The following is a 16,109-nucleotide window of genomic DNA, read 5'->3' as shown; positions in this document are numbered from 1 at the left end:
AGGCACTCCTTCTCCACTGCCGCATATCTCACCTCCCTGGGTAACAATTTTCTACTCAGGTACGCGACAGGATGTTCTCCTCCATCTTCCCCGATCTGGCTTAGAACTGCCCCCAGTCCATACATGGACGACAAATCGTTTGTTAGGGACAGGCGCAGATAGTACAGGAGCGTTGATTAGAGCTTTCTTTAAGGCTTGGCAGGCTGTTTCGCAAGAGGGAGACCACAGGACTACTCTAGGCAGGTTCTTTTTAGTTAGGTCTGTCAGGGGTCTAGCAATGGTGCTATAGTCAGGGGTGAATTTCCTGTAATACCCAGCTTTCCCTAGGAAGGCCAGTACCTGGGTCTTGGTGTGGGGGGGTGGGCCAGTTAGCAACGGCCTCTACCTTGGCTGGCTCGGGATGTTGCTTCCCACACCCCACCCGGTGTCCCAAGTACTGGACTTCGGCCATGCCAAAGTGGCACTTTTCCAGCTTCAGAGTTAGGCCTGCGGCCCGAATCTGGTCCAGTATGGCCTCTACATGCTTCAAATGCTCCCCCCATGTCTCACTATAGATCGCAATGTCAACCAGGTATGCAGAAGCAAAGCCCTGGAAGCCATCAAGGAGCCTATCCACCAAGCGTTGGAACGTGGCTGGGGCATTCTTCATCCCGAATGGCATGACCTTAAATTGGTATAGGCCAAACTGGGTGAACGCTGACTTGGGAATAGCCTCCTTGGTCAGGGGAATCTGCCAGTATCCCTTACATAAATCGATAGTGGTCAGATAGCGTCCCCTGGCAATGCGATCTAATAGCTCATCCACTAGGGGCATTGGATAAGCGTCAGTCACTGTACGGTCATTGAGGCGTCTATAGTCAAAACAGAACTGGGTGGCTCCGTCCTTCTTGGGGACTAAAACGACTGGAGAAGCCCAGGGGATAACCCCTAACTGAAGCATCTCCTGTATCTCTTTTCTCATGTCTTCCTTAACTGCCTTGGGGATTCGGTAGGGGGGATGTCTAAGGGGTGCTTGTCCCAGGGTCTCAACATGGTGGGTCGCTAGTGTGGTGTACCCTGGTTCTTGGGAGAAAGTTGATTCTTTTTCCGTTAGCAGCTGCCTAAGTTGGCCCTTTTCTGCGGGATTTAAGCGCTCCCCTAGTTGGACGGTACTGAGTAGGCTACTGGGCTAGCTAGGAAATCTGGGATAGGCAGACTGTCAGGGTCGTCTGTAGCGGGGATACATATGGCCGCAATATCTTCCGGCCTCTCCTGATACTCCTTCAAGAGGTTAACATGGAAGGATTTCTGAATCCTTTCATCCTTATTGCTGGCAATCATAGGTGGTGTCGCAGATTTGCGCCACCACCTTGTAAGGGCCCTGCCAGGAGGCCTGGAGCTTATTCCCTTTGACTGGTCTAAGCACCAGGACCTTCTGTCCCACCTGGAACGATCGCTGTCGGGCACCCCGGTTGTACCATCGTTTCTGTCGACCCTTGGCCGCATGGAGATGGTCTCGTGCCATCCGGGCCAATTGCTCTATGCGGTCCCGCATCTCCAGAACGTATGGCACAATGGGGACACCCTCATGTTCCATCTCCCCCCTCCCAGTGCTCCCAAATGAGGTTGAGGGGGTCCTCTGACCCTTCTTCCATAGAGCAGTTCGAAAGGGGAGAACCCAGTGGATTCCTGGTGCACCTCTCGATATGCGAACAAGAGGTGCGGCAGAAATCGCTCCCAGTCTCTGTACTCGTCTGTAAAGGTCCGCAGTAACTGGTTCATGGTACCATTAAACCGCTCACAGAGACAGTTAGTCTAGGGGTGGTAAGGTGAGCTGAGTAGGGGTTTGATACCGCAGACCTTCCATAATTGTTGGGTGAGGTCTGCGGTAAACTGAGTCCCCCTGTCAGACAGTATTTCCTGTGGGTACCTCACTCTGGTAAATATCCCGACCAAGGCACTGGCGACAGTATTGGCCTGGATATTCGTCAGAGCGACGGCTTACGGGTAGCGGGTAGCATAGTCCACCACGGTAAGAATATATTTCTGACCCGATGGACTGGGGTTGGGTAGGGGGCCCACTAGATCGACTGCCACCCTGCTAAAAGGTTCCTCGGTCACTGGCATGGGTGACAGTCGGGCCTTAGGGTGGTCCCCTCTTTTCCCTACTCACTGGCAAACGTCACACGTGCTGCAGTAACGTCGCACATCCCGGCCAAAAGAAGGTCTGGGTGATCCTGTAGGTTGTACGGTTACCACCCAGGTGTCCTGCCAAGGGAATATCCTGTCCGATTCGGAGAAGCTCCAACTGGTACTTTCTGGGTACCACTAGTTGGCGCTTCTGCGAAGGGGCACAGCATCTCCTCCTACCTTCCGTCAACCTATACAGTCTGTCATTATCTCATAAAAAACATTCATGCTCATCCCCCCCACTCTCGGCTTTCTCCCGGTACTTTTTGAGGGATGGGTTCTCTCTAGTTTCCCTCCCAAACTTCTCTGGTGTATCCAAAGCTAAGGGTCTATTAACTACGGTCGGGGCAAGGGTCGGTGAGGTTTTTACCTGGGTCTCCCGTCCTGGTGTAGGGTCCTCTGCGACACGGGTCTGTGATCGAGTGGTCACTGGGCAAGCAGCAGCAGTGTTACTGGGTAAGTAGGCAGAAGCCAGAGGGCCAATATCATTGCCCAACACGACTTCTGCAGGCAAGTTGTCCATGATACCCACAGTCGTTTTCCCTGATCCGACTCCCCAGTCCAGGTGCACTCAGGCAGTGGGGAGGCGAAAGACAGCTCCTCCAGCAACACGTACAGCGACAGTGCGATTGGACAGGTGTTCTGGTTTAACTAAATGCCTTTGCATCAGGATGATGGTAGCACCTGTGTCCCTCAGGTCTTGGGCTATCTGGCCATTCACTCGTACGTCTTGGCAGTGATGCTGACGGTTGTCTGGGGACAGGGCCAGACTGGGGATACAAAGCAGCCCTGGATAAAAAAATGTATGCCAGCCCCATAAGTCACTGCGCCATATATTGTCGCGTGTAACATGTAAGGCTATGTCTTGCCATGACAGATGATTGAGTAATATATATATATATGCATGTCCCTACAGGCTTTTCAATGTAAACACTGACTTTTCAGAGAAAAGGCAGTGTTTACATTGCTTCAAAGTGACACCGCTAGTGACAGTCACTCAGACGGTCACTAGAGGTGCTTCCTGTGTCAGTGCACCTACATTCAGGGCCTCCACACTCTGTAGGTGCTGAACGTTCCTCATAGAGATACATTGATTCAATGCATCTCTATGAGGAGAGGCTGATTGGTGTACCGTTTTGCAGCCAATCCAATGGCAAAGCATTGGATTGGCTGAGATCATCAAGCTTGATGATCTCAGCCATAGAGGCAAGGCCAGTCGAGGGGAGACCAGCTCGCTGTGTGGGGAAAAAAAAAAAGGTGAGCAAAAACACTATTTTTAAACACACATGTACACCATGACAGACACAGAAACACACATATACCATGAAAGATACACACCCCATGACAGACATACACCATGACAGACCATGACACAGACAGACACACACCACATGACAGACAGACAGACAGACACACACCATACAGACACACCATGACACACACACATATACCATGACACACACCCCATGACACAGACAGACAGACATACACACAGACAGACACCATGACACACAGACAAACTCACACTGACACACATTACTCCTACCTGCCAGGGGGTCGTGCAGTGCAGGAGGCTGCTGGGGCAGGGGCACCTGTGCTGGCGGCCGCTGGGGGAGGTCTGCTGGCGGCCGCTGGGGGAGGTCTGCTGGCGGCCGCTGGGGGAGGTCTGCTGGCGGCCGCTGGGGGAGGTCTGCTGGCGGCCGCTGGGGGAGGTCTGCTGGCGGCCGCTGGGGAAGGTCTGCTGGCGGCCGCTGGGGAAGGTCTGCTGGCGGCCGCTAGGGGAGCTGCGCTGGCTCTGCTCCCCCAGCGTGCAGCTGAATGAGACCGGGGCCGGAATATTACGTCATATTCCGGCACCGGTCTCATTCAGCAGCAGACCTTCCCCAGCGGCCGCCAGCAGACCTTCCCCAGCGGCCGCCAGCAGACCTTCCCCAGCGGCCGCCAGCAGACCTTCCCCAGCGGCCGCCAGCAGACCTTCCCCAGCGGCCGCCAGCAGACCTTCCCCAGCGGCCGCCAGCAGACCTTCCCCAGCGGCCGCCAGCAGACCTTCCCCAGCGGCCGCCAGCAGACCTTCCCCAGCGGCCGCCAGCAGACCTTCCCCAGCGGCCGCCAGCAGACCTTCCCCAGCGGCCGCCAGCAGACCTTCCCCAGCGGCCGCCAGCAGACCTTCCCCAGCGGCCGCCAGCAGACCTTCCCCAGCGGCCGCCAGCAGACCTTCCCCAGCGGCCGCCAGCAGACCTCCCCCAGCGGCCGCCAGCAGACCTCCCCCAGCGGCCGCCAGCAGACCCAGGTGTCTGCCCAGACCCAGGTGCCGACGGCCCACCGGGAAATTTCCCGGTATCCCGGTGGGCCAGTCCGGCCCTGTCTGGGGATGCGGCTTGTATAGATGCTCATACAGATGCCCAGGCATTCCACTTGGATAGGTCTTGGATAGATCTCGGGGGTAATTGCTGGACCCCTGGGGGCATGGAGGCCCCGGGGGTACAGGAGCACGGAATTCTGGGTGAGGAACTGGGGCTGGGGTACGGTGCTCCACGCGGTTAGGTTGTCGGAGAGTGCTTTGGCTCACCTTTCTAGTTTCAGCGTACTCATCCGCCAAGCGAGCAGCATCGTTTAAGGTGAGGGGACGGCGGTCTCGTACCCAATCCTGTACATTGGCATATAAGTCCTGGAAAAAATGCTCAATCAGGAACAGCTGTAACACTTCCTCCCCAGTTTTGGCGTGGCAACCTTTGACCCAGTAGGATGCCACTCGTTGTAGCCGGCAAGCCCATTCCATGTGGGAGTCCACAGCCCTTTTCTTGGACTCCCGGAAGCGGCGACAGTAAGTCTCTGGGGTCACGGCATACCTGGTGAGAAGTGCATCCTTAACCAGCTGGTATTGTTGTATATCCTCTGGGGTAAGAGCCCGAAAGGCTTTGTTGGCTTTGCCGGTCAGCTTACCGGACAGAATGGTATTTTACACCAAAATGACAAAGTCCAATTCGAACATGCATTCGAATCTTCGAACGGGACTTAGTCTCCAGCCGCAGTGTCGAAGGGTAGGGAGAGGTACAGGTCAGCGGTGTTCATTCAAATGTGTGGCCGATTTCCGTTCCAGGGTTTTGACAGGACACACCGCTGACCGCGTTTGACTGGATTAAAATGGCCGCCACATGTTCGATTGTCTAAAGGCGGCCACTTCGACTACTTCAGCACTTCGGCTGTATCCGAAGTGCCATATCAAACGTACCAATCCTTTGCACAAAACAGTTAAAGGGCCAGACACAGTCTTTGTTCTTCGGTACAGGCAATGTGGATGATGGCAAAAACAAACAAAGGGTAGAGGTTCCCAGGCAACATGGTAGGGGGTTGTTACAACAGAATAAAGTCGTGTCTATGTCTGTTTCTATGTGTCTTTAAGTTTTGGCTGCACTTTAATATCTATTTTGTGAACTAGTTTCATTCCTGAGATATATGTTCAGCTCTTTCATTCGGAAATGTTTAACCTATTGGCTGAATCTTTATATTACTACTTTGGGGTATAGTCAGAGCTCACAGCAGATGCTGCAAATCTACAGGAAGTTGAGAAGTGAAAAAATGTATTGCTAATTGTTTTTGTTTATTTATCTTGTATATGTTGTTTATACATTGCATGTGGGGTTTGTAACGGATCCACCCCGACTGGGTACCTCCGTTGAAAGATGCTCCTAGCGCTTCCAGAGGACTCCAAGCACTCCACCAGACACCATAAGCACCGCAGGCTGCAGCTATCTCCCTTCAGAACGAAGCAGGAACAAGCTCTTACAAGAGCTCAGTGATTATAGCAAGGGAATATGCCTAGCATAGCAATCCCTTGTAGCAGATTCCCCCAATAAGAGACAGGACTCAAGTTGAGGGTAAAAATAGAACTCTCTGGCTGCTAGCTTGCAGCCCTTTTTATTAGGTGCTCCCATGAAGGGGAGGGACACACACAGTAACGTACATTAACCAATCACACAATAGTTACATCCCACACATAGCCCTCCCCTCTACCTGTAAACTAATTATCTGTACACACAGGAAAATACAATTATCATAGGTAGGGAAAATACAGTTTTTACACAACATTCATAACTCCCAAAATATACATCACATTCGCATAAAAATACATATTCACAATCAATCCATTCAGGGGAACAACATACTCAAAAATCATACGAATTGGACCAGGGGTTCAAAAGTTAGTACAAATGTGCATTTGACCTTCTGGAAGCATGGTTTTTAGAAGCTCAAACTAGTTCCCCAGAATCCTCTATCCTGGAGACAATGGAGAAGCTGATTTAATTATATCCAGGGACAAACACAGCCTCCATTAAGCACATGTTACCAGCAACCACCAAAAGACATAAAAATACAGAACTCCTGTTATACTAAACAGAACCCCCACATTCAACCCATCCCCAGATGGCTTGGATCTGAGCGCTCAACATATCCAAACAGCGCTCAGATGCCACAAACACAGTTCAAACGCCATGGGGTTTAAGTTTCGTATGGGCTGATGAGAGGGCCCATAATCCAGGGGCAGCCCAATAACCCACAGTATGCCCAAATACCGTGCATAAAGGGCCAAATCGCCCAGGGACCGTAGTCACAGGGTAAGAGGCGGGCAAGCAGCCCCCTCCAAAACACAGTGGCAAAGTGGCTTTCGCTACAGGGTTCATTCCAACCTAGCTTTTCCTGTTAACATATCAATAGAAACTGCAGACCCATGTCTCCCCGCACACAGTGTATTATAACTGCAGCTATAAGGTTATGGTGTAAGGAGGTCCCCTGTCTCCCCGCACACAGTGTATTATAACTGCAGCTATAAGGTTATGGTGTAAGGAGGTCCCCTGTCTCCCCGCACACAGTGTATTATAACTGCAGCTATAAGGTTATGGTGTAAGGAGGTCCCCTGTCTCCCTGCACACAGTGTATTATAACTGCAGCTATAAGGTTATGGTGTAAGGAGGTCCCCTGTCTCCCCGCACACAGTGTATTATAACTGCAGCTATAAGGTTATGGTGTAAGGAGGTCCTGTCTCACCGCACACAGTGTATTATAACTGCAGCTATAAGGTTATGGTGTGAGGAGGTCCCCTGTCTCCCTGCACACAGTGTATTATAACTGCAGCTATAAGGTTATGGTGTGAGGAGGTCCCCTGTCTCCCTGCACACAGTGTATTATAACTGCAGCTATAAGGTAATGTTGTAAGGAGGTCCCCTGTCTCCCTGCACACAGTGTATTATAACTGCAGCTCTACGGTTATGGTGTAAGGAGGTCCCCTGTCTCCCCGCACACAGTTTATTATAACTGCAGCTATAAGGTAATGTTGTAAGGAGGTCCCCTGTCTCCCTGCACACAGTGTATTATAACTGCTGCTATAAGGTTATGGTGTAAGGAGGTCCCCTGTCTCCCTGCACACAGTGTATTATAACTGCAGCTATAAGGTTATGGTGTAAGGAGGTCCCTGTCTCCCCACACACAGTGTATTATAACTGGAGCTATAAGGTTATGGTGTAAGGAGGTCCCCTGTCTCCCCGCACACAGTGTATTATAACTGCAGCTATAAGGTTATGGTGTAAGGAGGTCCCTGTCTCCCCACACACAGTGTATTATAACTGGAGCTATAAGGTTATGGTGTAAGGAGGTCCCCTGTCTCCCCGCACACAGTGTATTATAACTGCAGCTATAAGGTTATGGTGTAAGGAGGTCCCTGTCTCCCCACACACAGTGTATTAGAACTGGAGCTATAAGGTTATGGTGTAAGGAGGCCCCTGTCTCCCCGCACACAGTGTATTATAACTGCAGCTATAAGGTTATGGTGTAAGGAGGTCCCCTGTCTCCCCGCACACAGTGTATTATAACTGCAGCTATAAGGTTATGGTGTAAGGAGGTCCCCTGTCTCCCCGCACACAGTGTATTATAACTGCGGCTATAAGGTTATGGTGTAAGGAGGTCCCCTGTCTCCCCATACAGTGTATTATAACTGCAGCTATAAGGTTATGGTGTAAGGAGGTCCCCTGTCTCCCCGCACATAGTGTATTATAACTGCAGCTATAAGGTTATGGTGTAAGGAGGTCCCCTGTCTCCCCGCACACAGTGTATTATAACTGCAGCTATAAGGTTATGGTGTAAGGAGGTCCCCTGTCTCCCCGCACACAGTGTATTATAACTGCAGCTATAAGGTTATGGTGTAAGGAGGTCCCTGTCTCCCCACACACAGTGTATTATAACTGGAGCTATAAGGTTATGGTGTAAGGAGGCCCCTGTCTCCCCGCACACAGTGTATTATAACTGCAGCTATAAGGTTATGGTGTAAGGAGGTCCCCTGTCTCCCCGCACACAGTGTATTATAACTGCAGCTATAAGGTTATGGTGTAAGGAGGTCCCCTGTCTCCCCGCACACAGTGTATTATAACTGCGGCTATAAGGTTATGGTGTAAGGAGGTCCCCTGTCTCCCCATACAGTGTATTATAACTGCAGCTATAAGGTTATGGTGTAAGGAGGTCCCCTGTCTCCCCGCACATAGTGTATTATAACTGCAGCTATAAGGTTATGGTGTAAGGAGGTCCCCTGTCTCCCCGCACACAGTGTATTATAACTGCAGCTATAAGGTTATGGTGTAAGGAGGTCCCCTGTCTCCCTGCACACAGTGTATTATAACTGCTGCTATAAGGTTATGGTGTAAGGAGGTCCCCTGTCTCCCTGCACACAGTGTATTATAACTGCAGCTATAAGGTTATGGTGTAAGGAGGTCCCCTGTCTCCCTGCACACAGTGTATTATAACTGCAGCTATAAGGTTATGGTGTAAGGAGGTCCCCTGTCTCCCCGCACACAGTGTATTATAACTGCAGCTATAAGGTTATGGTGTAAGGAGGTCCTGTCTCACCGCACACAGTGTATTATAACTGCAGCTATAAGGTTATGGTGTGAGGAGGTCCCCTGTCTCCCTGCACACAGTGTATTATAACTGCAGCTATAAGGTTATGGTGTGAGGAGGTCCCCTGTCTCCCTGCACACAGTGTATTATAACTGCAGCTATAAGGTAATGTTGTAAGGAGGTCCCCTGTCTCCCTGCACACAGTGTATTATAACTGCAGCTCTACGGTTATGGTGTAAGGAGGTCCCCTGTCTCCCCGCACACAGTTTATTATAACTGCAGCTATAAGGTAATGTTGTAAGGAGGTCCCCTGTCTCCCTGCACACAGTGTATTATAACTGCTGCTATAAGGTTATGGTGTAAGGAGGTCCCCTGTCTCCCTGCACACAGTGTATTATAACTGCAGCTATAAGGTTATGGTGTAAGGAGGTCCCTGTCTCCCCACACACAGTGTATTATAACTGGAGCTATAAGGTTATGGTGTAAGGAGGTCCCCTGTCTCCCCGCACACAGTGTATTATAACTGCAGCTATAAGGTTATGGTGTAAGGAGGTCCCTGTCTCCCCACACACAGTGTATTATAACTGGAGCTATAAGGTTATGGTGTAAGGAGGCCCCTGTCTCCCCGCACACAGTGTATTATAACTGCAGCTATAAGGTTATGGTGTAAGGAGGTCCCCTGTCTCCCCGCACACAGTGTATTATAACTGCAGCTATAAGGTTATGGTGTAAGGAGGTCCCCTGTCTCCCCGCACACAGTGTATTATAACTGCGGCTATAAGGTTATGGTGTAAGGAGGTCCCCTGTCTCCCCGCACATAGTGTATTATAACTGCAGCTATAAGGTTATGGTGTAAGGAGGTCCCCTGTCTCCCCGCACACAGTGTATTATAACTGCAGCTATAAGGTTATGGTGTAAGGAGGTCCCCTGTCTCCCTGCACACAGTGTATTATAACTGCTGCTATAAGGTTATGGTGTAAGGAGGTCCCCTGTCTCCCTGCACACAGTGTATTATAACTGCAGCTATAAGGTTATGGTGTAAGGAGGTCCCCTGTCTCCCCATACAGTGTATTATAACTGCAGCTATAAGGTTATGGTGTAAGGAGGTCCCCTGTCTCCCCGCACATAGTGTATTATAACTGCAGCTATAAGGTTATGGTGTAAGGAGGTCCCCTGTCTCCCCGCACACAGTGTATTATAACTGCAGCTATAAGGTTATGGTGTAAGGAGGTCCCCTGTCTCCCTGCACACAGTGTATTATAACTGCTGCTATAAGGTTATGGTGTAAGGAGGCCCCTGTCTCCCCGCACACAGTGTATTATAACTGCAGCTATAAGGTTATGGTGTAAGGAGGTCCCCTGTCTCCCCGCACACAGTGTATTATAACTGCAGCTATAAGGTTATGGTGTAAGGAGGTCCCCTGTCTCCCCGCACACAGTGTATTATAACTGCGGCTATAAGGTTATGGTGTAAGGAGGTCCCCTGTCTCCCCATACAGTGTATTATAACTGCAGCTATAAGGTTATGGTGTAAGGAGGTCCCCTGTCTCCCCGCACACAGTGTATTATAACTGCAGCTATAAGGTTATGGTGTAAGGAGGTCCCCTGTCTCCCCATACAGTGTATTATAACTGCAGCTATAAGGTTATGGTGTAAGGAGGTCCCCTGTCTCCCCGCACATAGTGTATTATAACTGCAGCTATAAGGTTATGGTGTAAGGAGGTCCCCTGTCTCTTCGCACGCAGTGTATTATAACTGCAGCTATAAGGTTATGGTGTAAGGAGGTCTCCTGTCTCCCCGCACGCAGTGTATTATGTTGTGTTGTTGCTGTGTTTTGCCGTTTAGCGCTAACTGTATATTGATTAATATTCTCTGTCTTGGCAGGTAGTGCGCTGTTTGCAGCACAGAAAGAGGATGCGCAGGAATCGCCTGTCTAAGGAACAGCTAAAGAAACTCCCCATCCACAAATTTAAAAAAGGTGAGAGAGAATTTCCTAATTATTTAAAGTGAATTTCACATTTTAAGCCTCAGTAGTGAAGTGAAATCGAGCTTAGTGGCTGTTTCTGTTTGGTTGTTTTACACTTTTAATTTTTGACAAGTTATAATTTATCGTTTTAATCAGTAAACGCAGAGTTTAATGAATAATTCCAACACAGACCGATTGCCGTTTAACCCTTCTTCCTCCAATCTCTCTTATGGCTTTAATTGCCTATAAAATATCCTTCTCTGTAATTGAAAATCCTTATTCTCGTAACAAGGTTCTGCCTTTTATTTTTTTCACCTTCGCTTCTGTCATTGCTAAAATCTCTCTGTCCTTCTGCTTACCTGTTCCTGCTGATGCTATATACATTGCTCCCTCTTTCCCTCCCTACTCTTTCTGTTCATACCATGCACTTTCCTCATGCCTCAAACCCCGGTCCCTCCTCCCCTAACCTACTCGGCTCTCGAGAAATGCAGTTCTTTTTTGCCGAAACGCGCGTCACAACACTTGTCGGGCTGCCGATGCACGTACTTTGATTTTAATATTTATACTTTGGATTGGTGCCATGACTTCTGTTCCACTTGTATTTCAAAACTCTGAGAAGCAGCAGGGGGAGGTCTAGTCGACTATTATAAGGGTTTAACTGGACACTTTTCGCCCATTCTACATCTAGCTGTACGCTCTTCCCTCCGTTTTGTCTACTTGTCCCCTTAAGTCTATCAGAACTGTGTTTATATTTACGGACACGTTCTTATACGTGTGATTACTTATTAACAGCTTCTGCTATCTATCCATGTTCAATGTCTACTTACTAATATTTATTTATAAAATATTTTACCAGGAAGGATACATTGAGATTTCTCTCATTTTCAAGTATGTCCGGGGTCCACAAAACATTGCATTGTTACATTAGGGTACAATAAAATACAAAAACAATATTAATACACACTATATACAAAATGTAACATAGAACAGGTAGGAAATATATATTCCACCATAACACAAAACAAAACAAAACAAACTATACTCTGCCTTTTTATGCCTATGTTTATTTTTTCAGTCTCCCCTTTGTATTTTTAGGTTGTGCAATTTTTGTGTTGTGTACTTATGATATTGAAGACATTGAGGAGTCTTCGCACTTCCTAATTGGGGTATTTGTATATTTTTATATAATTCTCCCTACTTTGATAGCCACCAGGGTTTTTTTCTTCTGTTTTTTGCTTTTTTGCAAATCACCAGTTTTATATATATATATATATATATATATATATATATATATATATATATATATATATATATATATATATATATATATATATATATATATTCAACCATAACACGTGCATTCTGTTTTGAGATATGTAGAGAGGGCTCTATTTAGGCTTGGGGAAAATTTGAAATTGTGCGGGAGGTCGTTCCACAATTGCGGCGCTCTGTAGGAGAAGGAGGATCGGGCTGCTTTCTTTTTGTATTGAGGTAGACTAAATAAAGTGCAGGCACTGGATCGGAGGTTATAGGAGGTGGGAATATGATATGACTTTCCGTATGTATATTTGAATTACTCCATTTCTGACTCATATATATTTAATATCCAATTCAATTTCTCCTACTATATCTACTTTTACCTAATTTATAAGGACATCACTGACCGTTACGTGTTACATTGTATCAATACAGTTGGAGTTTCTTTCAAATTGTATTTATGCAGCCTTTGGCGTTTCTTTCAATTAGCTACAACTTGCTTACTCTTATTTATTTATATATATATATATATATATATATATATATATATATATATATATATATCTCGTAGCCTTACAGACTACCACTAAGTGCCCGTTCCCTTTTAATCTTCTATTTGGCACTTCACTATAGGTTGCACAGTCACCCTTATATAGTTAGTTCTGTATGTGCTTTCTTCTAGATTATTACCCTATATTGTATTTAATTGGAGGTAATCTTTGTGGGGTTGGTTTTTCTCCTTGATTTTAGGAGGTACCCAACCTCATTAGTCTGTTGGCATATTTGTATCCAAGGGTCATGCCCTATTTACCTCTGTAGCCCATCCCCAAACTACAAGGCAAGTATCTTTCTCGCCACCTGTAGTTTATTTGTTAAATGTATCCCTTTTATAATATTATAAAGCTGCGCAATATAAATACCAATAATAATGGCGTAATAAGGATAATTACTGGGGACCGTATCTCCAGAAGGATATTGATAATTTGGAAAGAGTTCCGAGAAGGGCTACTGAACTGGTTCATGGATTACAGGATAAAAATGATAGATGATGATAACTAACACCGAGTGCAATTCCCATATTCTACCACCAGGTGGAGATAAACATTCTACGCAGTATAAGTAACCTTCCATTCTCAATGTAAGTGTTTATGGTGGCAGCGAGTCTATTGTAAGATATCTTTAACAATTCCATTGTAATCGCTTTACCACCTCTACTGGAAACCTTTTCCATGTATGTACAACTCTATTGTTACATAGATTGTTCCCTGTAAGTTCCCTATAAATAAATAAGTTTAGATGTCATGTCCTGCCTATAAATCATTTAATATATGTACTTTTTGTGTGCCCCATCGTTTCGTTGTTCCCAGTTGACGTATTCAAGGTTTTAATCTTTCTTGATGTGCATTATGTATCTTGGCCTATTTTTTTGGCTGCATTCCTGTTTTTCTGACGAGACTCATTATTTTGGGTGAGGTCTTATGAGTCATGAAGAGCCACAAGTTCCACTATTTTCCCCTCGTCTTGTACATCCACTTATGTGATGAGAAGTGGTCATGGTGCCTGCAGAATGCATGTACAGCGCGTTTTCTACGAAACGCTACAAACACAGCAGTTAATCCCTTTGCTACTCTAGGCGTACCTCCACCTCCGGCATTGTGATTGGGATGTTGGTTCTGTGCGTATTGGACAGTATGCACAGCATACTGGAGCCAGACAGCCAATGGCAGCAAACCCTCCCCCTCCCCCCCCCCCCCCCCCCCAATGCTAACAATGTTCCCCCGTACTGACCGTCCTCTCCTCAGTCAGTGAGGGGGAGTGATGTCAGGCAGCCAGTAGGTATTTGGCCAGGTAAGTACAATCTTGGCCCCTATATTCTTGAGTTCATTCCATCTAGCCACACAGACTAGTTTACTATTAGCATTTTATAAAATTCATCTTTACTGAATCAATTCCCCTCATAGTTTAAAGGGTCAGAGTTTGAAAGAGTTTTTGGGTCTTCAAGGAGTCATGTCCACTTTGAGGGTAACCTAAGGAATTGAGGGAAGTTAGATATACTTACCTGAACCTCACTCCTCTGCACTGCCATCTTATCCATGTCTTCAACATGCCAGAGAACAAAGTGAGCTTCTATGGAAGTTCCCTCTCGATGAAAGGGCAGTGGCAGATTGTGGCTCTGTGGAAGTTGTTTCAAGCTCTCCAGAAGTCCTACATGAGACCAAGTGGTCCTTCGGGTGCATTGGAATTTCAGTGATTTCAACTTTTTTATTTTTTATTTTTGCAATGCATAAGACTAGTACAAACAGGCTTGAGGTACCCCAACAGCAATCCTCAGGCATTTTGTCACACTTTACATTTGGGGTAGTCGAGAACATAAATAATGAAAATAAAATAAGAGCAGGTGCGAATCACGGGGGCGTGATGTTGAAAGCGTGTGTACCTTCACGAACGTGCTCCAGCGGAGAGGAGGGGGCCACACACCCTGTTTGGCGGTCCAACTGAGTTTTCGATAACTCCAAAATATCAGAAATCCGGAACAGCGAGCAGACAAGATTGCGGGCAACAATCACAGTGTCAAAGAACATGGTGAAAGTCAGTGGTGAGATTTTGAATACCCGCTGGAGATCTGTTTGACTTAATCCCCACTGTGTGGAAGACAGGTGAGGGAGTTGCTAACTCTGAACATGAACTGAATATGCAGAGCTGATGGAACTTATTTATATGAAGTTTTGAAGTTACAATGCAAAATCATTTCTAAAGTGAAAGTTATACCCCATAAAAGGGATTCTGGCTGAACCTTGCTGGTTTATAACTACTAACAAAGATTTCAAGTTTCAATGGAACGCACTATTATTTGGGAACCTGAAGCTATCTGAGAAGTTACAGCAAAAAAAAAAAGGTTGTTTTTTTTCCCCTTCAAAATTATGAGCCTAAACTTTAAGTAATTGAATCTGTGAGCCAAATATTGTAAATCTGGGATTGAGATATACGTGAAAGCGGAGTCCTTTATTGAGTGGGAGATAATCTGAAAAAAGGATTAATAAACTTAAAGGACCACTATAGGCACCCAGACCACTTCAGCTTAATGAAGTGGTCTGGGTGCCAGGTCCAGCTAGGGTTAACCCTTTCTTCTATAAACATAGCAGTTTCAAAGAAACTGCTATGTTTATAATAGGGTTAATCCAGCCTCGAGTGGCTGTCTCATTGACAGCCGCTAGAGGCGCTTCCGCGCTTCTCACTGTGATTTTCACAGTGAGAAGACGCCAGCGTCCATAGGAAAGCATTATGAATGCTTTCCTATATACTGTCTGAATGCGCATTCAGCCAATGAGGGAGGAGAGTCCCAGCGCCGAGGGAGCCCAGTGCTGGAGAAAGAGGTAAGTTTAACCCCTTCCTCCCCCCTCAGCACCACGGGAGTGGCACCCTCAGGGCACTAAAGTGCCAGGAAAATGAGTGTTTGTTTTCCTGGCACTATAGTGGTCCTTTAAATAATTTACTCTGCAAATTTGAAGTTAGCGGAAGTATTGCAGTTCCTTCTACATTGAAATCCTGAAGTCTAAAGGAGGAACCGTGTTCTAATGAATATAACACGAAGGGGTGAGTCCAACTATGTAGTTGGAAGGTCACAGCAATTTTCTGTTTTTCTGTTTAATGTGTGCAAATGTTTGTTATTGAGCTATATGTATGAGAATCAATCGGTTGTCGAGAGGAGGCCATGGGGGAGGTACACAGGGGGTGATGAAAATGATTTATTTATAAATATTTTTCCCAGGAAAGATACATTGAGATTTCTCTCGTTTTCAAGTATGTCCTGGGTCCACAAAACAATGCATTGA

General features: G+C 46.9%; 1 protein-coding gene across 2 annotated transcripts in view; it reads left to right on the top strand.

The window, feature by feature from the left end:
* RNF167 (ring finger protein 167) overlaps positions 1-16,109 on the top strand; it is a 145,222-nt gene that overhangs the window by 26,200 nt on the left and 102,913 nt on the right. For both annotated transcript variants that reach the window (XR_010090475.1, XM_063449772.1), the window contains exon 8: positions 10,938-11,031. Coding sequence is in view for 1 of the 2 variants with exons in the window: in XM_063449772.1 (XP_063305842.1) it covers positions 10,938-11,031 (94 nt within the window). In the remaining variant the exon portion in view is untranslated. The remainder of the gene's footprint in view (positions 1-10,937; positions 11,032-16,109) is intronic.

Source organism: Pelobates fuscus, chromosome 3 (genome assembly GCF_036172605.1).
Source record: "Pelobates fuscus isolate aPelFus1 chromosome 3, aPelFus1.pri, whole genome shotgun sequence".
NCBI classification, from domain to species: Eukaryota; Metazoa; Chordata; class Amphibia; order Anura; family Pelobatidae; genus Pelobates; species Pelobates fuscus.
The sequence above is the reverse complement of the archived record's forward strand: the minus strand, read 5'-3'. Positions and strand labels throughout refer to the sequence as shown.